The sequence below is a fragment of the Cnephaeus nilssonii genome (genome assembly GCF_951640355.1).
Source record: "Cnephaeus nilssonii genome assembly, chromosome: 13".
Classification (NCBI taxonomy): domain Eukaryota; kingdom Metazoa; phylum Chordata; class Mammalia; order Chiroptera; family Vespertilionidae; genus Cnephaeus; species Cnephaeus nilssonii.
This window is the reverse complement of record NC_137084.1, coordinates 71,468,145-71,490,572: the sequence shown is the minus strand read 5'-3', so window position 1 is coordinate 71,490,572 and position 22,428 is coordinate 71,468,145. Positions and strand designations below refer to the sequence as shown.

General features: G+C 36.2%; 1 protein-coding gene across 2 annotated transcripts in view; it reads right to left on the bottom strand.

The window, feature by feature from the left end:
• The window catches only part of CWF19L2 (CWF19 like cell cycle control factor 2), a 94,788-nt gene that overhangs the window by 9,683 nt on the left and 62,677 nt on the right, over nt 1-22,428 (bottom strand). For both annotated transcript variants that reach the window (XM_079787348.1, XM_079787349.1), the window contains 4 exons: nt 17,709-17,921; nt 13,932-14,048; nt 6,708-6,863; nt 4,342-4,422 (listed from right to left, as the gene is read on the bottom strand). In XM_079787348.1, coding sequence (XP_079643474.1) covers nt 4,342-4,422; nt 6,708-6,863; nt 13,932-14,048; nt 17,709-17,921 — 567 coding nt within the window. The remainder of the gene's footprint in view (nt 1-4,341; nt 4,423-6,707; nt 6,864-13,931; nt 14,049-17,708; nt 17,922-22,428) is intronic.

The following is a 22,428-nucleotide window of genomic DNA, read 5'->3' as shown; positions in this document are numbered from 1 at the left end:
CTGATTCTTATAACAGGCAAGTTATTCAGCATCTCTGAGTCTCATGAGAACTGTGAAGAGCTCAGAGGTTTGCTGGGAGGATCAAAAAGGAAAATGCACATTAAGTGCATGGTCCAGTGCCTGGCACAGACAAGATAACTCAAATTGTACTTTCTTTTCTGTTTCTCAAACAACAGTACTTTGTGCAAAACTGGTGGTTAAAGAAAAAAGGATGGAAGGCTCCCTTAAAATATTTTTGCTACCTGAAGCAGATCATGTGCGAAACATGAATCTGAATGGCTAAAACAATGTTATAGAAATACATCAACTAAAGGACAGTATTTGGAGGGAGAGAGAACTTCAGGAAGCAATTTGTGATGACAATGCCCATGCCTTTTGTTTGGATTATAATGTGTTTGGCAGAATAACGGCCCCCTAAATATGCCAATAATTTAATCCATTATGTGCCATGAATATGTTGCCTTATATGGCAAAAGGGACTTTGCAGATGCAAATAAGTTATGAATCTTGAAATGGGGAGATTATCCTAGGTTATCCAGTGGGCCCAATGTAATCACAATAGTACTTCTGAGAGAGAAACAAGAGGGAGAGACTCAGAAAGATTGGAAGGTCCTACACTGCTGGCTTTAAAGATGAAAGAAGGGACCACAGACCATGGCATGCATATGACTTATAGAAACTGGAAAAGGCACAGGAATGGATTCTCCACTGGAGCCTCTGGAAAGAATGCAGGCCTGCTGAACACCTTGACTTCAGCCCAGTGAAACTCATCTTCTAACTGTGACCTCCAAAACTCTAAGATAAATCTGTGTTGTTTTAAACCACTAAGTTTGTGGTAATCTGTCACATCAGCAATCGGAAATTAATAAACACACCAAATCCTAATAATCTACAGCATAACTGCCAAGATGGCACAGCCAACTCTCTACTACATTTAACGAAGAACAGCTGCTGCACAGCTCCTCCTCTGTGCGCTCGCTGAGGCTGCCGAAGGAACAGCTACAGCCTTACTACCGGAGTTGTTAGTCAGCAGGCAATGGGAAGGCCCTAGGATCAAAATATATGCACATTTAGCATTTATCTTTCCTTGCCTTAACCAGCCAGAGAGAAAAAAGTTAAAACCTTGGTACCATTCTTGAAAATTACTGACAGAGTTACCTGTTTTTTTACAATTACAATTGCAAAACAATTTTATTTATGGTAGAAAAACAGTAGTATTTGAATTTTCTCCTTTTAATATTCCAGATATTACTCCTAACTTCTTATAATTGTCCTTGAGCTTGAAGGTCTCTGAGTAAATTACAATTTTCCTTAAAAAATCAGTCCCTAAATGTGTTAGATGTTTTTCACAAAAATACCTTAAAAGTCACATTTAAAAGTTAACAAAGAATTCATATGAAATCTCAATAAAATAGCCTTGGGATAAAAATGACCACTTTTCTTGACAAGTTATTTAATATCATGTCAACTCCTCTGCAATGAACATTCAGAACTGTTTCCCTTGTATATTTCCATAAACTTCACACTACACTGCAAAGATATTAAAAGACCCAAGAGAGAATAAACAAGATGGACATACAAAGAGAAACTTATACTCACACAGCGAGGAAAAATAGAAATCAACAAAGAATCAGAATGAATTACAAATATGTGAATCTCTACTAAAAGCCAAGAATCTACTATGAAAAAAAAACATAATTATCCATTATTTGCCATGGATATGTTGGCAAATAATGGATAAAAGCTCCAATAAGAGAGGTCAAATACTTTATAAAATTACCAAGGACAAAAAGCTCTTAAAACACATATAATGAGGGTTTTTTTGTGTTTCTTTTCCAGAATAAAAATAATGTCAAAATAACTCAAGATTGTTCACTTCATGCTCAAAACACTTACATCATTTTAAAATGATACTGGAAAGCTTGTTGACCTGCTTTGGAATTATTATTATACTCAAGTTCTCTCCACAATTCTGTCACATAATTGCTAAATCCTAAAGCTAAGATGGACCTCAAAAACTCATCTGGCTCCTTCCTCACCTGCTGTGACTCTCAGATGCAGCACTATGCAGGACTTAGAAAAAGCAATTGATGCTATATTTGAAACACTTCAAAGTTGAATATACAACTACTAAGGATTGGGAATCTGTTTCTTATTTTCCATATTGGTTAAGTTAAAATATTAAAACCCTCTGGGTACATTTAGGAGAGTCTTTATGTATTGTTTTTAAGTATACTTTCTAGCTCCGTGGTCGGCAAACTGCGGCTCGCGAGCCACATGTGGCTCTTTGGCCCCTTAAGTATGGCTCTTCCACAAAATACCACGGCCTGGGCGAGTCTATTTTGAAGAAGTGGCATTAGAAGAAGTTTAAGTTTAAAAAATTTGGCTCTCAAAAGAAATTTCAATCGTTGTACTATTGATATTTGGCTCTGCTGACTAATGAGTTTGCCGACCACTGGTCTAGCTCAATTCACTAGCAAGGGAAAAGAAAAAGATCGTAGAGAATATTTTACCTCTGAATTAAAACTATCTTCGATAATGCATGAAATTTGAATATTCTGACTGGGATATAATAAATGTAGTAAGGAATCCTATCATTCACATGTACCAGGAGTCCAGCTTTCAAAAAGAAGAAATGGGAGAAAAATATTCTAGTAATATCTACTACTAGAACAGGGTCGGCAAACTTAAGAAACTTATAAAAGTTTCCATTTAAATAAACTATTTGAGGCTTTGCAGATCACAGTTTCTGTCATAACACTCAACTCTGCCCTTGTGGCATGAAACCTGCCAAAGATAATACATAAACAAATGTGTGTAGCTGTGTTCCACACGATCAGGCGGCAGGCTTGATTTAGCACACAGCCTGAGGTTCCCAAATCCTGCCCTAAATATAAGCTCCGTCAAGTCAGGGATCATCTCTGTTTTGTTCCATTATGTATGAAAAGCACCTAAATAGTGCCTGGTGAATAGGAGGCACTCAATAAACATCTGTAGACTAAATTACATTTTTAATAGAAAAACAAAATGGAATTCGCAAGTCTATCTTTATTTCGTTTCATTTCTATTTCTAGAAAAGAGAAAGGTCATTAAAAAATTACTCAACTTGCCCTAACCGGTTTGGCTCAGTGGATAGAGCGTCGGCCTGCGGACTGAAAGGTCCCAGGTTCGATTCCGATCAAGGGCATGTACCTTGGTTGCAGGCACATCCCCAGTAGGGGGTGTGCAGGAGGCAGCTGATCGATGTTTCTCTCTCATCAATGTTTCTAATTCTCTATCCCTCTCTCTTCCTCTCTGTAAAAAAGCAATAAAATATGTTTGTTTTTTTAAAAAATTACTCAACTTATGTGAACCTTACCTCTAAACGTTGATCTGGGCGTGCTCCCCCTCCCAGAAGCACGCCAGTGCCCTCCCTTCCCCTCTGCTCCCACACGTGTGTATCTCCTACACTCTAGGGACCCCACTTGCAACCAGGGGAGCACTGGGCAGCAGCAGCTTGTCTCCAAGGCCCCCATTTCTTTGACTTCTCAGTGAGCCAAAGCAGCCCAGCCTAGGCTCTCTCCTGTTGCTTCTTCTATCTCAAGCCCTTCCTTGTTTCACTGTCCCTAGCTTTAATAAGCGCATTCTCAAAATCAAAATTTTAAAAAGTTGATCTGTAAATCAGTATTAAACTATGAAAAATGGTGGAGAAACTCCCCATAATAAACCTGTAATCTAACTCTACTACTTGAAAGGGACATAACAGGAAACCTTTGTATAAGAAAATAGCAACAAAAAAGAAATGAGTCCAAGTGGGTAGCTCAGGTGGTTAGGGCATCCCCATATGCCAAGGTTACAGATTCCATCCCAGGTCAGGGCACACACAAGAAGTAACCAATGAATGCATAAATAAGTGGAACAACAAAATCAATGATTCTCTTTCTCTTTCTCTCTCTCTCTAAAAAAAAAATCACTTAAAACAACAACGAAAAACGAGTTCCAAATTCAAAATAGAGCCTCTAGGAAAATGTCTCTCATTCTATTTCTGTGACAAGAAAGCCTCGCTCACCACTGTCCCACTGTAGCCGAGAAGCCCAGGACAGGAACACTCATGGCAGGGTCTGATGGCTGACTACAATGGCAGAGGGCAGGAAGGGCAGGAATAAACATTCCAATAAGCATCTGAACAAATATGCATTTGCTAGATCAGGCAGAATGAAAAGAATTTCTTCTTCACCTGTAGAATCAGTTACTTCACATTTGGTCACTCAGCCAAACGGTTCCTTTCTCAAATAAGATGTGGAAATTAATGAAGATCTTTAACACTAGGGTAATTTCTTATATTAGAAAAAAAATACTTACAGATTTTCTGATATCTTTGGAAGACAGATCAATCAATTTCTTGTTCATAGACCACTCCTCATCAGATTCCATTATGGCTTTCTAAGAAACAGCCATTTGTTAATAAAAAATAATACATATGCAAATACAATAAGACAGTTTAAAAAACTCAAATACAGTAAATGAATCACAGGGTATATTATACGTGGTAAGTCATTATTTTGAGTGGATAGGCTTTAATTTGTGTTACTTAAAATTGTAACTTCTTGATTTTTTTAAAAGTCCTATCTTTAATCAAGAGATAGTTTTCTCATTCTTAACTCTTGTACTGAAGTTAAGTTCAGCTTAACTTTACATGAAAAAAACCATCTTTAATACAACCAACCAATTTACTATTGCACAAAATTGTGAACATAAAAGGAATAAATTCCTTCCTCCATTCGTAGAAATCTACTACAAATACATACACTTCCTTTTATTGTTCTTCTTCCAAATATGAAAAGAGTAATTTCTATGCCTTCTAGCAACCAAGTAGTTAAAACTATTTCTGGCCATATAACAAAGAAGTAAAAATGCAGGGGGAAAAACATAGAAATGGCAATATAATACTTTCTAGTCTAAGCAATAGACTAAAATTTATGGTAAAGAAATGGTTAATAGAAAGAAAGGCTAGGGTGATGAGTATAAAATAATCTCTTTTTTATACAGTACTAGAGGCCCAGTGCATGAATTCATGCACAGGTGGGGTCCGGCTGGCCTACCCCAACCAGGGTGGATCAGGCCAGGCTGGCCGGCTGGGGGGAGGGGCCATGGGCAGTTGGCCAGCTGGCCCCGCCCCCTGGTCGAACTCCTGGATGAACTCCAGCTAGAACTCACAGTTGAGGGGACAATTTGCATATTAGCCTTTCATTATATAGGATTGTAATTAATGAAGCAACTTCTAATGATGAAATTAACATTCAAATAAGCACAATTTAAATACATCAGATATACTGCTGTTCCCTATTTAAAAGGCATGGGTTGCCCTAGCTGGTTTGGCTCAGTGGATTGTAGGCTCCATCCTCAGTGGGGGGTGTGCAGGAGGCAGCCACTCAATGTTTCTCTCTCATCACTGATGTTTCTATCTCTCTCTCCCTCTCCCTTCCTCTGAAATCAATAAAAATACATTAAAAAAATAAAAGGCATGGGTTACTTGTGTTGGCACTATAATGTAGCACCTTCTATATAAAATTTAAGCCAAATCTGCCCTACCAGTCTGGCTCAGTGGTCAGCCTGTGTACCAAAGGGTCCCGGGTTCAATTCCAGTCAAGGGCACATACCTTGGTTGCAGGCTCCTCCCCAGCCCAGACCCTGGTCAGGGCTCATGCAGGAGGCAACCAATCGATGTGTTTCTCTCACATCTATGTTTCTCTCTTTCCCTCTCTCTTCCACTCTCCCTAAAAATCAATGGGAAAATATCCTTCGATGAGGATTAACAACAAAAAATTAAAGCCAAATCCAATAAATGCATCTTTAATGATCATATGGTGTGCCCCATACCTCAATGCCTATAGTCACAATCAATCAGGACTATGCGGAGGAAGTACAAAACAACAAACAAACAAACAAAACCCACTGAAGAACAGTACAATAATCTCTCAACTGATTTTCTTAAACATAGGATTTACATTGCCATCCTATACTGTCTAAACATTGCATTTGCAAGTCTTCCAATAGTATCTCACAAAATAGTATCTCTTTTTTTATTGCACATGTTACTATTTCATGTATGGTTCTACATTTATGTATTTATATTAGTCTACTAAACTATACTGTATTCAGGTCAGCATCAAACACATGCTATTTAGTAAGTTTCTTGAATATTATAACACTTAACTAAGAACTGTAGTCATTTACTATATATCCAAAAATGTATGTCAAAGTAAGGTATCAGTTTCTCTTTATAAATAGCATAATGAAGTATGAAATACTAAAACAGCAGTAACTTGCTTCAGCAATTGCTATTTGTACTATTTGTATGTAACCGTCTATGGCTCTCATGAATTTCAATGGTAAGTTTTCTAGAGTTATGACTATAATTTTGACTTGGAAGTACTCAAGGTAAAACTATTTTTCATTTGAGAAATGAGAAATTAGAATGGTAATTATAAATTATCATTTGATATTATATGCACACTTATAAAAAAGCATGGTTTTCAAGGCCAAAATCCTAAATTTCTTTCCATAGAAATTTATAAAGTATTTTTTGTGATTTACTTTATGACTTTATATAACATAAAATCTTATTTAAGTACACTGGAGAAAAAATACAAAATAAAGGTAACTGTATTCATAAAACTGCACTGTAGCAAAATACAAGTACACATGTAAAGACTATCTGTAAATACCTTAAAATAGATGGGAGCCATATCACCCACTTCCTTTGGGAGAGGAATGCATTCATAAACCATATGATACTGTTTCTTCATGCTCATGTTAGTTTCTAAAAAGATGCAATCCAACCCTTTATCTTCAAACATCTTTACCAATGATTTTCTAAACATCTGAAGAAAGGGAAATATAAAGAAAGGTAAAGAAATCACCTACAGAAGATTCAAAATATGAAAATAATTAAAAGTACAATGAATCCCTTTAAAATAAAAGACAAATTGTAAACTATATCAGAACTCGGTAATGTTACTTTGTAGCTGCTTTACTTTCTAAATCCACTACATAATTTCACATATTTAAGCTACATTTTTTAAAACTGAAATTCACACTGCATAGTTTTATGTACATATGAAATGGTTCCAATAAACTAAAATAAGGAAAGAGATCAAATCAAATTCAGGTGGTAAAATATGCAGAAATTACAGTAAAATATAGAAAAACACCCATATGCCAAAAAAGGCAGGCATCCTTTAATCCAGTAACAGACAAGCAGAATTCACTTCTAATTGTTTCCCTTTGCTCATAGCATCTTCATTTGCTGGTTCCCTCATATATCTGCTGACCCTTCACTTGTAACCTTGTGTATTCCAGTCCTACCAAGAATATGAAAATCAAATATACTAAAGATGAAAAGAGTAATTTATTTTCCCAAATAGCTCATCCTTACTACAAAATCCCTATTATTTTTTTTTACTTATTTATTTTATTCACATTTCACACTCCTTGACCTGAGGGACAGTTGTTTGTAGAGGAGCTTAGACATGGAGTCCACGACTTTAACATGTATTCACAGGACAACCCCTCAGAGTATAGGAGGGAGCAGGGATTAGAAGAAGAAAGGAGAACAGGCTAAAGACCAGGAGCCAACTCTCCCCACAGCACCATGTGCAGACCCCAGGGTACCTGAGAATTACAAATTCAAACTTGGCCTAGTAGAGTGTTATGCAAGTATATCTGTCCAAGTAGGGGAATGAAACATGTTTTATTTAGATTTATAAGCTTGATTTATAACTTTTAAATATCTTAATTAAAATTATTTTATTATGATATAGATCACATGTAGAAATAATAGAGAGCAATCCCATGTGCTCTTAACCCAGCTTCCCCCAATGGTAACATCTTACAAAAGCACATACAACCAAGATATTAATATTGATGCAGTCAAGATACAGAGCGACTCCAATACTAGGAGGATGTCTCCTGCTGCCCTTTTCTGGTCACACTCACTCCAACCCCCATCTCCTCTCTTAAATCCTGGCAACAACCACTTTGTTCTACTCTCTTTAATTTTGTCATTTCAGGAAAATTATATAAATTGAATCACATAATCTTTTGGGGTTGGTGTTTTTCACTTAGCATAATTCTCTGGAGATCTGACCAGTTTGCTGCTCAGACATTGCCTAGAAGTTCAGGTTCCCCTCTCAGCCTCTGTTGACACCCGAAAAGGGAAGAGGCTACTTATTACTGTGGGTGGGGGATGAACAGTCTGGTCCCAGCCAGGCCTCCACTGATCATCTACTATTGTCACCCATCACTTTTCCATCTTCCACTCATTTTATGAAGTAAGAGCAAGTAGGAAAGGAAGGGAGGGAGGGAGGGAGGGGTCAAATAATTATAATTTGAGGTGAACCTAGTAAGCAACAAGCATGGGATTCACTTTTCATTTCTGACTGCAGCAATGTTAAGTTGAACATAGTCTCTCTCTCTTTTTTTATCTTTATTGTTGAAAGTATTACAGATGTCCCCCATCTTTCCCCCACTGACCTCCTCCACCCCACTCCCACCCCCTCCTCAGGCCTTCCCCACACTACTGTCTAAGGGTTATGCATATATGCATATAAATTCTTTAGTTAATCTATTCCCACCCCCTCCCCCCCACCTTCCCTCTTCCTGGGCCTATAAGAAAACCAAATTTCCCAGCCTTTCTGGGGCTTAGGTGGGGCCACATTTAGCTCTGAGCAATGAATGCAGGTAGAAATGATATGTATGGCCTGGGTGTTGATGCAGCTCAGAGGCAGTGTGCCTTCTCATGTTCATTGTCTTCCATCCCAGGTGCTGAAAGAGAAGGACTCCACCACAGTACAGCCTTATCAGGGAAGGATCCTGGATGCCTGAATTACTGCTTACAGGTGATCTGCCTTAGAGAACTGTCTGTCCAATCCACTCTGGACTGTGATATAAGAAATTAACTTTTGCTGTCTCAAAGTACTGTGAGTTAGGTTTTATCTGCAACCTAACTGAAGAATGACAAGATGGGCAATTCACTGACATCAGGGCTATGACTGAAGCTGCTGCTGAACCAGAAAGTGACAATAGTTAACCCTGCTGTTCCCTCTGCTGAACTGTATGTCCAAATAGTTACCTTCCTATGCCTCATACTATATGCACAAAACAACTAAAAAACAAAATCAAATGGGAAAATATGCACAGTTGGCTTTAGAATATAGTTTATTAGGTCATCTCTATTTTGTTAACTGTTACTATGTTTGTAAATTTTTATTTATTATACATATTTTCAATTAATTGTTATTTACTTCATTTTCTAGCTCTGTAGAGAGAAAATAATTTTATATACTAGAAAAAGGAAAATTATTTTCTATATAAGTGGAACTATATATTTGAAAACCAAACATTTTTGAAGAAGGGAAAAAGTGAATAAAAAGCAGCAACAATAATAAAAATTTAGGCAATCCAAATTATCTCACAAACTTCCTTCCTTCCTGTTTGTTCATAATCCTTCACTGGTTTAACTGTTGGAAATAGTGAAGACAGACTCAAGATATCACGAATTATAAAAGAAAACTCAAAAGTACTAAATGAGTAGTGATAAAAGAATAGTTTGATATTATAAAATATATAAACATGCTAATAGCTTCAAGGAGGACACATACTATTGTAAGTACTTCTGCTCTGTGAATATAAAATATTTTAATTTTAAAATATGAGTTTAATAGTGTAATTTGAGGTTACCAATGCCATTAAAGCAGGATTCCGCCCCTGGAGTTCAATATAATGAATATACTATACATATTTATATAATATTCATTTTTATAAGTTATATGAAAACTAAACAGTGAAGAAAGTTCTTTAGTTCATTATAAGATACCAAAACTATTTTATGCTTCAGAGAGATATAGAGAGCCCATGTTATGGGGGTAACATAAAATTTCCATATTCCTAATAGAAAATACTTCACGCTTTGGGTAATCACTATTTTCCACATTTCTAAGCTACGATTATTCACCTAATTTCCTCATTTAGTTAACACACCTGTACTAAAATTCCTTACAATATACTTAAGTAAACAACACTACAGGGTGTTATAATTCTTAATACGTATCAAGTCACAACACACAAAAATCAAGTAGGTATGAGTAAAAAATTTTGAAATGAAAATGAAAATATTTTCCTTAAAAATATCAAAGCTATCATATAATATTAATCCTATTATTTATTCAAGTTTTCTAATAGAACTTAAGTTAAAGTTCTAAAGGTAAAGTTATCCAAAGATAAATGTTATGAGATAGAACAGAACATACACATTTAACTCTATACCCTTCACAGAGTAACCCCTCAAAAATGACATTAATTTTTAAAACAGCACAAAACTATTAGAACAAAGAATGAGAGAAAACACTAAAGATCAGATCAACTAGGATTATCTGACTTAAACACTAGAAGCGGGTTCACACCTGGGTGGTGTAGGGGGAGGAGCTTAGCAGGGACAGTAAAGAAGAGAGCCAGGCTGCAGAATCCTCAAAAGGCTCAGGACCTGGCAGCACCAAGTAATTGTGGAAGTAGAAGTGAAGGTGTGGTGAAAAACAGACGGTGCCCTAGCTGGGCGGCTCAGTAGGCTGGAGGGTTGTCCCCATACACCAAAAAGCTGTGGGTTCCTTAAAAGTGAAGTATTTTCTACTAGGAATATGTAAATTTAATGTTATCTCCATAACATCGGATTTCTATATCTCTCTGAAGGATCCCAGTCAGGGCACATACCTTGGTTGGGGGTCTGATCCCTGGTCAGGGCGTGTAGGAGACTCAACCAATTGATGTTTCTCTCTCACTCTTTCCCTTCCTCTTTCTCTCAGGTAATCAATAAACATATCCTCCAGGCAGGATTACAAACAAACAAACAAACAACCCAAATGGCACAGGTGAAAGTCTTTAGGACACCAGAGGCCCTCCTCCACACCAGCAGAATACTAAAGGGTTATCCTCTGTAGAAGGCGGCTGGGCTAAGAAAACCAGATAGTTGAGATTCTACAGTCTGAAAACAGGGGCATTATAGGAAGTGTTACTTAATGTTCTTAAATGTTCAACATTTTGGCACTCCAGCCTCTTCCCTGACTCAGCTCCCAGAATACTGGCCAGCTGGCTTTAATGCTCTAGGCAAGAGATTAAAAGGGTCTTTCTAGAGATTCTGATTGGCTCCAAGAAAAAGACCTAAAGGTACCCACACTGGAGGTTTCCCAATGAAATGGGCCCATCATATCACTCCACAGTGAAGTCCACTGTAGATAAGAATCAAGGACTCTATCACCATACTGCTAATTTGGGATATTTAAAAAATGGACTTATAACATATGTTCAAACATATTTGTCAAACTGGTAAAAATAAATTTAAAGGAGACAGAATTTCACTATGTATTTAATAAAAACTAAAAATCTGGAACTTATTCATTCGCAATTTGTGATTATTCCCATATGTTCCGCTGAAACTTACCTTTGCATTTTTATTAAATATAAAATCTAAGATTAAATTTAAATGTTACTAGAGGATGTTGAAAGTCACTTGAAAGAAATGGCTCCTGTATTTGCAAACTATATATACATATATATTTTTTAATATTTTTATTGATTTCAGAGAGGAAGGGAAAGGGAGAGAGAGATAAAAATATCAATGATGAGAGAGAATCACTGATCAGTTGCTTCCTGCACACCCCACACTGGGGATGGAGCCCATAACCCGGGCATGTGCCCTGACCGTGAATCAAACCTTGACTTCCTGGTTCATAGGTTGATGCCCAACCACTGAGCCACGCAGGCTGGGCTGCAAACAATATATTTTGCTAGGTCTAATCATTTTTTAAAATATATTCTCTAAAAGAGGTGAATGGCCATATGGATATTCCCCAGGGTATAATCTGAGTTTTTATACATATTTGGAAGTAAAAAAAAAAAAATTAAAAAGCTACATTTCTTTAAATAAGCTAGAATTCAGATATTTTATTCATTTACTATCTTACAGCAATTTACAACTTTTAACAATTTTTCCTTTTATCACACACACAAAAAGAGCTATAATGCCATTATTTGTATGAAACAATTTGGTTTTTCTTCCCTCACTCAATATTCTGTAATTCACATGGCTTACAAAATCTGCTAAACTATAATGTAACCTGTACTAGAATATGCCATACCTTTGGGCAGAATTAATGAATGCATTTGTCTCTGCATTTCTCACGACACTTGGATTATCTTATACTCATGTATTCAGTATATGCTGTACTGAATAAATTCCTTCTTTATCTACCTTAATGTGTTTCATAAAGTAGCTTAATTTCTTACAGAAATATAAAACACACAGACTTGATTCCTGTATTACCTAAAATCTTTCTGGCACTGTATTTTGTTCTAAATAAAATCAGTTTTGATAAATAAATTTTTTTTTTTATATGAGTACCACTTTTTTCATTCTTTTGTTTTTAATTGATTTTAGAGAGAGAGGAAGGGAGATGGAGAGAGAGATAGAAACATCGATGAAAGAGAAACATCCATCAGCTCCCTCCTATAAGGCCCCACTGGGGCTGGAGCCCACAACCTGGGCATGTGCCCTGACCAGGAATTGAACCTGCGACCTCTTCGTGCATGGGACAACGCTCAATCCCCTGAGACACATGGGCTGAGAAATATATATACTTTTTAAAAGCACTTCATAAAAGTCCCAAAATTATTCTGAAAACTGAATTTGCATACTTTTCACTTGAAATTATTTATTGCATTGGCATCCACTACTAGGAAAAATAAAATAAATTTCCACATCAAATATGTTAGTCCACATTCTTACCCTTGCTTGGCCATAGATGCATTAAAACAGTCTGTCCTTTAACTTTCCCAGCATAAACTTAAATATTCCAGGGAGAAAGAGACTTGAATTTCATTCAATGCAGTTAAAATATCTCCTCTTTTGGCATCTTTACTGGCATCATGAAAGACTAAACTAGTATATAGTCTCTTTTGAAGACTAACCATTTTCATATTTTTCTAAGTAGAAGTCCCTGTATCCCTAGTCAGTGGTTAGGTATTAAAAAAACAAGAGTTTTCATTCTTTCTTTCTTGGCGATTATGAGGTCTTGAAATAATTCAGCAGTAATTTCAACCATACTATTGTGCCTTTCAATTTCTTAAAGTCCCCTGATGCATACACAGCGTCCCTGAATCCAAACTCTGGGCCAGGTTATAAAGGGAAAAGTGCAAAAATTAAAGCTGGTAAAAAATCCCCACAAAAATCACAACAGCAGAGACAGCCAGTTCCATTACAGAAAAATAAAACAACTGCTGAATATAAACACCTAACTTTCAAATTTTATTTTTCATTATCTAAGAATATCTTTCCTTTTGGCTGTAACTTACTGCTTACTGTGGTAAGCATGATTATCTCATGTTTCACAAATGCACAAATTAAAAATATTACACTGACTTTTTTAAAGTAAAAATAATAATTACTTTGTCACAGTTTATTTAGTAGACAAAAGCTTTCAGTTGAACACCTGAAACTAATGTTATGTCAATGTATCTCAATTAAAAAAAATTTTTTTTTTCAACTTTTAAAATATGGCCCTGGCTGGATAGCTCAGTTGATTAGAGTGCCATCCTAATACACCAGGTTGCAGATTCAATCCCAGGTCAGGGGTCATACAACAATCAACTAATGAATGCATCAATAAGTAGAACAACAAATCGATGTTTCTTTCTCTCTGTCTCTCCCTTCCTCTCTCTCAAATCAATAAATAAATTTTAAGAAAGTAAAAAGCTTCCAAAGTATGTATTACATAAGGGATATGCACAAGTTCAAAAAGTTAAAAATCATTGGATGAAGGCATAAAACTTGAGATTTTTCAGAATAGTTTATAAAAATTGTTCATAAGCATTACAATGATAATGAACATTATCATGCTGACCTGAATTTCCTCCCAGATGTCTTCATCCAATAAGGTAGCGGCTCTATGGTGCTGCAGAGGGACTATCAGGCAATGACCCTCCGTAAGAGACTGAAAGTTGGGTAAACATAAATAAACCTATGGGGGAAAAAATTGCAAACATGAAATGTTATTGCTATCTATTCTCAGTTGCAACAGACAGACCCTTACTAGGGAAATACAGCTAACATTTAATAAAGTATACTTGCCTATAAGCAATATATTTAATATTTTTAAAAACATTTAATATTTTAAAAATATTTTAAAAGCCAGAAAGATGGCTTTTGTTTTAAAACTAAATCTTTATTATTGAAAGTATTACATATGTCTGCTTTTTTCCTCCATTGACCCCTTCTAGCCCGCCCCCGCCTCCCCACCCCAGGCCTTCACCCCCTATTGTCTGTGTCCATGAGTTATGCATATATGCATCCAAGTTCTTTGGTTGATCACTGCCCACCGACCCATACTCCTCCACCTTCCCTGATATTCCGCAGTATGTCCTATGCTTCTATGTCTCTGGATCTATTTTGTTCATCAGTTTACTTTGTTCATTAGATTCCACAAATGAGTGAGATCATGTGATACTTGTCTTTCTCAGACTGGCTTATTTCACTTAGCATAATACTCTCCAGGTCCCTCCATGCTGTCTCTTTTTTTACTGCTGCATAGTATTCCATGGTATAAATGTACCACAGCTTTTTTATCCACACATCTACTGATGGGCACTTGGGCTATTTCCAGATCTTAGCTATTACAGATTGTGCTGCTATGAATAGAGGGTGCATATATTCTTTCTGATTGGTGTTTTGGGTTTCTTAGGATATATTCCTAGAAGTGGATCACTGAGTCAAATTGCAAGATAGCTTTTAATTAACTGGAAATTAATAGCATAAGTCTCAGTTTTAATTGTTATACATCAAATATTAAGTTTACCCAAGGGTAGAATGAAAGACACTTTATCCTTGATCTGAAAAAGGTATATGCTTTCAAAGACCTTGGTATAATTTTGCAACAATAAAAAAAAATACACGGCCTGGTAATAGCAGAAATGTCTAACTAACACTTATTAATTTAGGCCTTTCTCTCATTGGCTGAGAAAGGAGAATTCACCCAACTAAGAGAGAATGGAAATAGCCCCTGAGTGGCTGTAGTTCTCTGGCTAAGTTCTATTTATTTACATACATGTATTAGCCACAAGCTGGAGCTACTTTTCCATTATAAACTATCGTTTTTTAGAAAGGGTTAATAGGCCCCAGCCAGGTGGTTCAGTTGGTTGAAGCATTGCTCCCCATACACCAGAAAGGTTGCAAGTTCGATTCCTGGTCAGGGCACATACCTAGGTTGCGAGTTTGATTCCTAGTACGGGAGGCAACTGATCCATGTTTCTCTCTCACCTCTCTCTCTCTCTCTCTCCCTCTCCCTCTCTATAAAATCAATAAACAGATCCTCAGGTGAGGATAAAAACAATAATAAAAATAAAAGGTCAATGAGTATGTATAATAGTGAGCAAAAGGTATTCATGAGGAGCATCAATAATATTCTGCATAGTCGCTTGATCACATTTTCTGTTATTTTTTGTTAGGCTTTAGCTAGAAATATTTTGTATCGCAGACATTATTTATTTATTTATTGTTTATTTGTTTTCTTTAATAAAATAATGCAAATTGTTAAAACTTTGCTGAGAAAGGACCATATTCACAATTAAAAACAGTATCAGTAGTGATTCATTAATTCTAAAAAATTTACTATACTGACATAAGATGTATTAACAGAGAAAACTGGGTATGAATTATATGGAACTCTGTACTACCTTTTCAGTTTTTCTATCACTCTAAAATTGCAAAAACAAAAAAACAGAAAGTAAAATAAAAAAATAAAGTCGATTTTTTAAAAAAGTAAAGCAAAGTGTTAAGACAGAAAGGTGACTAGAGGACTTTTATTTTACAAAAAGGAAAGAGAAGGCAGGGACAGATGATGACCAGATCATTATCTAACTGTCTGACTCTAAGAGTACCAATATAGTTTCATTAATATACTTGGATATAAGACATTAACTTTAAATATTAGGAATTCAAGCTGAGTGAGAATTACTGAATTGCTTTGAAATACTATTTAGCATTTCTGCTTGACAGCAAAGTAACTGCTAAGGTCTGCACACTGTGCCTCCCTGGGCCCAGCCCCTCTTCATCCAACTTCCCCCAAAACACTGCAAGAAGGACTTAAGTGGTACTTCATGTTTAATATATGCTTACATTTTTTAAAGGTAGGGATAAGACTAAAGGAGAATGAAAAATTTGTACACAATGTCATAATTTAAAAATGTAAATGCTTAGGTAAAAAGTCTGGAAAAGAACTTAGAAAAATTAATACCAGTAACTGGTTAAAGAGAATATTTTTAATTGACTAAATTTTGAATGGAACTTTTACATTTACCTTTCCCATAAAGTATGGAGGGAAAGAAAGGAGAAGAAAAAGAAGGATACATTGACTGTCTTAATGATCTAAAGATATTAAAGGCTAGAGTTGGAATGGAAAAGCCATTGGATACATAGGAGTGTGTGTGTGAGTGAGTGTATGTGTGTGTTTACAAAACAAACAAATTAATTAAATTAAGAAAAATGTGTATGTTCCCAGAACTAGGATTTCCTAAAACTAGCATTCATCCATTCGACTTCCTCTCCCATCGCCTTCTCACTTACTCCACTCCAGCTACACTAGTCTTTCTGCTTCATGAACGTGAAATTGATTTCTTCCGCAAAGCTCTCACTCACCGATGCCCCTTTCTGAAGCAGTATTCACTCTTATGTATCTTCATGTTGCTTGTACCTTCTCATCTTTCATATCTTTACAAAATACCTCCTCAGAAAAGCCTTCTAGACCACCTTCTCAAAAATACTTCCCATCATTTTATCCCCTTTTCTCACTTAATCTGCTATATGAGAATACTTTCTTAAATCAGGAAAATTCTTACTTTATTTTCTTTCCTATTTCACTAGAAAAACAAGCTCCATAATATATCTGAGTCTCAATTTTCCCCAGTGAATAATTAGGATCTGGCATACATATATCAGGTATATAATAATGATTTACTTAATATTAGAATTAAACCACCAAATATTTATTGAAATAAGTGACTCTTATTAGTTACCATTAAATAAGTGATTATTAAATTTATTGAAATAAATGACTGTAAACAGGCATGCTTGGCATACAATGATGAATAAATTATCTATATCCTCATGGAACTTACAGACTCTTGGGGAAGATATTCAATAAACAAGTAAAACAAAATACAGTAAACTTCTTCAAATTATGAGATATTCTATGAAGAAATAAATGGGTTCTATGAGAAAGTAAGGAAAGAAGAAGCTATTTTAGATTATCTCTGAGGTGGATTTTAATACAGAGAATCAAGTGTCAATCATAAAAATAAAGTGTGACACAGGATAATGGCAGAGCCAGAATTTGAATTCACATAGTCTGGCTCCACAGTCTAGGGTCTTAACCACTACCCAATGCTGTCTCTCTAAAGAGAAGAATTACGTAAAATGCAAGCTTCATGTCATTTAAATATTTACACTTGCTGTAAAAAAGACTTTAAAAATCATGGGTCATGGGACCCTAGAAAAGAAAAATATCTGAAACATAAAATAAGAGAAGACAGATTCCTTAGGAATCTTATAAGAGTATGAAGAAAGAGGCAAATCTACATATACCACTAAATCATTTCCTTAGAACAATAAATTGTATATTTCTTACCTTAATACCTATTGCAACAATAAGGTGCTTGGGAAACTGAGAGCTGTCAAAACAATACAGACACCTTTCCATTTGTGCAGCAAGACTCCGGTGTTCAGCAATAGCTTTTTTCCTCTGGTTCTCTGCTTCTTCACCAAAATGGTCTTTTTCAGCTGCTTTGGAGACAAACATGTCATCCAGAGTATAATAGTCTCCATCTGTTTTTCCCATAAACTGAAAAAAACACACAACAGTAGTGGGAAGTAGAAGGTAGTAGTTAAGATTTTATTGTACTGGAGCATACTGAAGTCATATTTGTAAGTTCTATGATAAAATGCTTACATTTTTTAAAAAAGGAGAAAAAGAAAACATGATTAAAATTTAAGCTTGCCCTTCAAGGGTCAATCCATCATCATCATCATCATCATCATCATCATCATCACAGCTAAAGTTTACTGAGTAATTACTATGTGTAATTCTATGAATTTGATTGTTTTATACTCCTATGAAAAGGGGACCATTCTCATTTAATAAATGAAGAAACTGAACCACAGAGAACCACTTTCACTTTAAAATTAGCATATACTCTATGTAGAACATAAAATATTTTTCAACTATATCTCTAGGTGCCTTCTCCACATCTCCCCTAACATAAACTGTACCCAGGGTGATGCTTTTAACAAAAAACACGAATTTTACTTATGTCCCTAATTAAAATCCTCCAAGTGCTCTGCACTATGAACAAAATCAAGTTCAAACTCTGGTTTGGCGTACTAAATCATAGACACAGAAAGGCATAAAGGTTAAAAGCTTGACCTCTACAGTCAGAATGACCATGTAAAATTCTACTGCCTGTCTTTGCTCTCTGTCTCTGCGTTATTTCCTCGTTTTACAATGGTTATAACAATATTATCTATCTAATAGGTTTATCTCACTTAATATTCACAATACATGCCTGGCACACAGTAAGGACTCATAAAAGTGAGCCACCATTACCATTACAAACCTCTGTGATCTGGAATTGATAACCTCTCCAGTCACATCTGATCACATCCCTATACAAACTCCATGCTCGAGCCACTCTAATTTCAGTCCGAAAAGTCCTGCTGTGCTCAGGCTTTGCACGGATCACTCTCTGACCAATTTTGCCACTGTACTCCTACTCATATTTCAATCTGAGGCTTAGATGTCGTTGTCACCTCCATGTAATTACTTTCCTAGATCTTCTAAGCAACTCCAGTACTGTACTCCCATCAGTCTTATGATGACCACACTGTATCATAATTGCTCATTAATTTGTGGTTTTACTTCCCTTAGATTCAGTTCTAAGTTCTACTTAGTCTACTAAGTACCAAAGAGAGAACAACCTTTTATCAACTACAAAGCAATTGCAAGATGCTTGGATCTCAGCAGGTATTTTAAAAGATATGAGCCTGGTCGGTGTGGTTCAGTGGTTGAGTGTCAACCCATGAACCTGGAGGTCACCATTCCATTCTCTGTCAGGGCACTTGCCCGGGTTTCAGGTATATCCCCAGTAGGGGGAGTGCAGGAGACAGCTGATCAATGATTCTCTCTCATCACTGATGTTTCTATCTCTCCTACTCCCTTCCTCTCTCTGAAATCAATAAAAACATAGCTAAAAAAAAAAAAAAAAAAAAGATTTGAAGAAAGCTGAAGTGGCTCTATTCATGTCAGAGAAAGTAGATTTCAAAGCAAACAATATTGTGAAGGATAAAGGGCATTTCATGGTGATAAAAGAGTCAGACCATCAAGAGGACACAATAATCCTGAAGTGCATGAACCTAATAACAGTTTCAAAATATATGAAGCAAAACATGATAGAACTGCAGGAGAAATAGGAAAATCCATAACTATAGTTAGAAATTTAAACACCACTGTTTCAAAAATTTATAGGACAAGTAGAAAATCACTAAGCATATTGAAGACTTAAATAAACTACCAACTTGAATAAACTATAAACCTGACATTGATAGAAATTCTATCCAACATCAGCAGGATACACATTCAAGTGCACAAAGAACATTTACCAAGACTGATGACATTCTTGGCTGTAACACAGTCTCAATAAATTTAAAAGGACTCAAGTAATTCGTAACATAAAGATTTTTGGAAAATTGCCAACTGCTTGGACACTAAGTAGCATACTTCCGAATAACCCATTGATCAACAACAACAACAAAAAGAAAACTAGAAAGTATTTTAAACTGGAAAAAAAAATACAACATATGAGAATATGTGGGACGTTGCTAAAGCAGTATTCCCAGGGACAATTAAAGCACTAAACACCTATATTAGAAAACAAAAAAAGGCCTCAAATCGATGATGTCAACTTCTACCTTAAAAACTAAAGAAAATGAAACAAAATATAAAAAGGAGAAAATTTCTCAAATGTCACTGAGAGAATCAGGTAAAACGATTATTAGTTAGGTATTTCCCAGGGCACATTAGCTTTCTTGTCCATACTAGGAACTTATTTTTTATCTTCTTTTTCTCCATATTAATCCTTGTATGTCTCTTTATTCTTTCAGGTTTATCTATTTATGTAAACTGCCCTAACTTACAAATTATTATTTTAACTTCAGACTATATCTCAATCATAACATACTACATTATGAAAAATATCAGAACTCATCTTTTTCATAACAATGATCAACTATGTGCTAGGTATTAATAAAAACTTTGAGTACTCGCCCATCCAAATATCCCTGCAAGAGAAATTATCATTCTCCTTTGTATTGTCATACAAAGCTGAGCCTGAGAGAGACTAAGTAACAATCAAAGTCACACAGCTATTAATGGATAGAGAGAGGAACCAAACATAGGTGAATCTAATTCTAAAACTGACGCGTGCCTCTCTCACTTAAGAAACCCATCTTTAAAACACAGCAAGGGTATACTTATAATAGTCTTTGAAGCACAATAGAGAATTTGAAGAAAACTTCAATTTCATCCAGCATAATCATAACCAAATTGTGTTAAGATACTTATCCAAGAGAGCATAAATATCTAATAGGTATTTATCTTATCTAAAAATATATTAGTAGGAGAATATGCACTTTTTAATGTAACTGAATCTTCACCCTCTAATTATTTGCATTTTCCCCATTATCTTCTCTTGGAGCAGTGATTCTCAACCTTTCTAATGCCTCGACCCTTTAATACAGTTCCTCATGTTGTGGTGACCCCAACCATAAAATTATTTTCGTTGCTACTTCATAACTGTAATTTTGCTACTGTTATGAATCATAATGTATATATCTATGTTTTCTGATGGTCTTAGGCTCTACAGCAGCAGTTCTCAACCTGTGGATCACTACCCACATAGATATATACATTACGATTCATTAACAGTAGCAAAATTACAGTTATGAAGTAGCAACGAAAATAATTTTATGGTTGGGGGTCACCACAACATGAGGAACTGTATTAAAGGGTCACGCCATTAGAAAGGTTGAGAACCACTGTCTTAGAGGTTAGATCCAACCACTCTGTTTGACTGCCTAATGCCCCTAACTGCTCGCCTTCCTGCCTGATCGTTCCTAATCCCTCTGCCTTCCTGCCTGATCGCCCCTAATCCCTCTGCCTGCCTGCCTGATTGCCCCTAACCGCCTCTGCTTGCCTGATCGCCCCCAACCACCTCTGCCTGCCTGATCGCCCCTAAGCACTCTGCCTGCCTGATCACCCCTAACCACCTCTGCCTGCCTGATCGCCCCTAACCGCCTCTGCCTGCCTGTCTGATCGTCCCTAACTGCTCACCTGCCTGTCTGATCGCCCCTAACCACCTCTGCCTGCCTCCCTGATCGCCCCTAACCACCTCTGCCTACCTCCCTGATCACCCCTAACCACCTCTGCCTGCCTCCCTGATCACCCCTAACTGCTCACCTGCCTTCCTGATCGCCCCTAACTGCTCGCTGGGGCGGGGGGGGGGGGAGGGGGGGCGGCCTGCCAGGGTGAGGGGCTGTGGTCTCTGGTCATTCTGGTTGTTCCGCTGTTTCAGTCGCTGGGCTTTTATTGTATTGGATATTCTCATCAGGCTATTAAGCATTTGAGCTTCCAAAAATATCATCACTAATTTTGAAATTTAAAAACATATATATATATATCAATTCTTGATTCTGTGTACTATAAATCACCCACACATTCCAGGCAAGTTGTCCCATCATCTGACTATCCCTATGACCATACCTTTGATAAGACCTGAATAACTTTTTCTCAGCAGTTCAGTGTTATAACCACATTGAAAGTTCTAGAAATGTGGAAAAGTTTGAGAATTAAAAAGGTCAACAATGTTAAGAGATAAAAGATTGTGCTCGTTTTTAAAGTAATATTGTTGCAAAATCAAAACAACAGGCAGTATTGAGAGAAACAGAAAATATCTTAATTTCCTATGCAAGTTAGTATAGTAGTGAAAAAGGTAATTTTGTCTTCAACTTCAAGTCTCAAGTATGTGATTCTGGACAGCAAATATTTATTTAATGCTCTTATATGCTAAGGACTCTAATGGATAGCTACGTTACAATGGTAAGCAAAATCAGACATAGTCCCAACAATATAGAACCTATACAGTAGTGGGAAGACAGACTTTCTAAAGGGTTGCTCAGTAGAAAAGTCGAGTTAGAGCGGTGATGGCAATTTGAGATCCTAATAGAGGGAATGACATATGCAGAGAAATGAAAAAGGCTTTCCTGAAAGAATAATGATAAAGGTGAGATATATATGA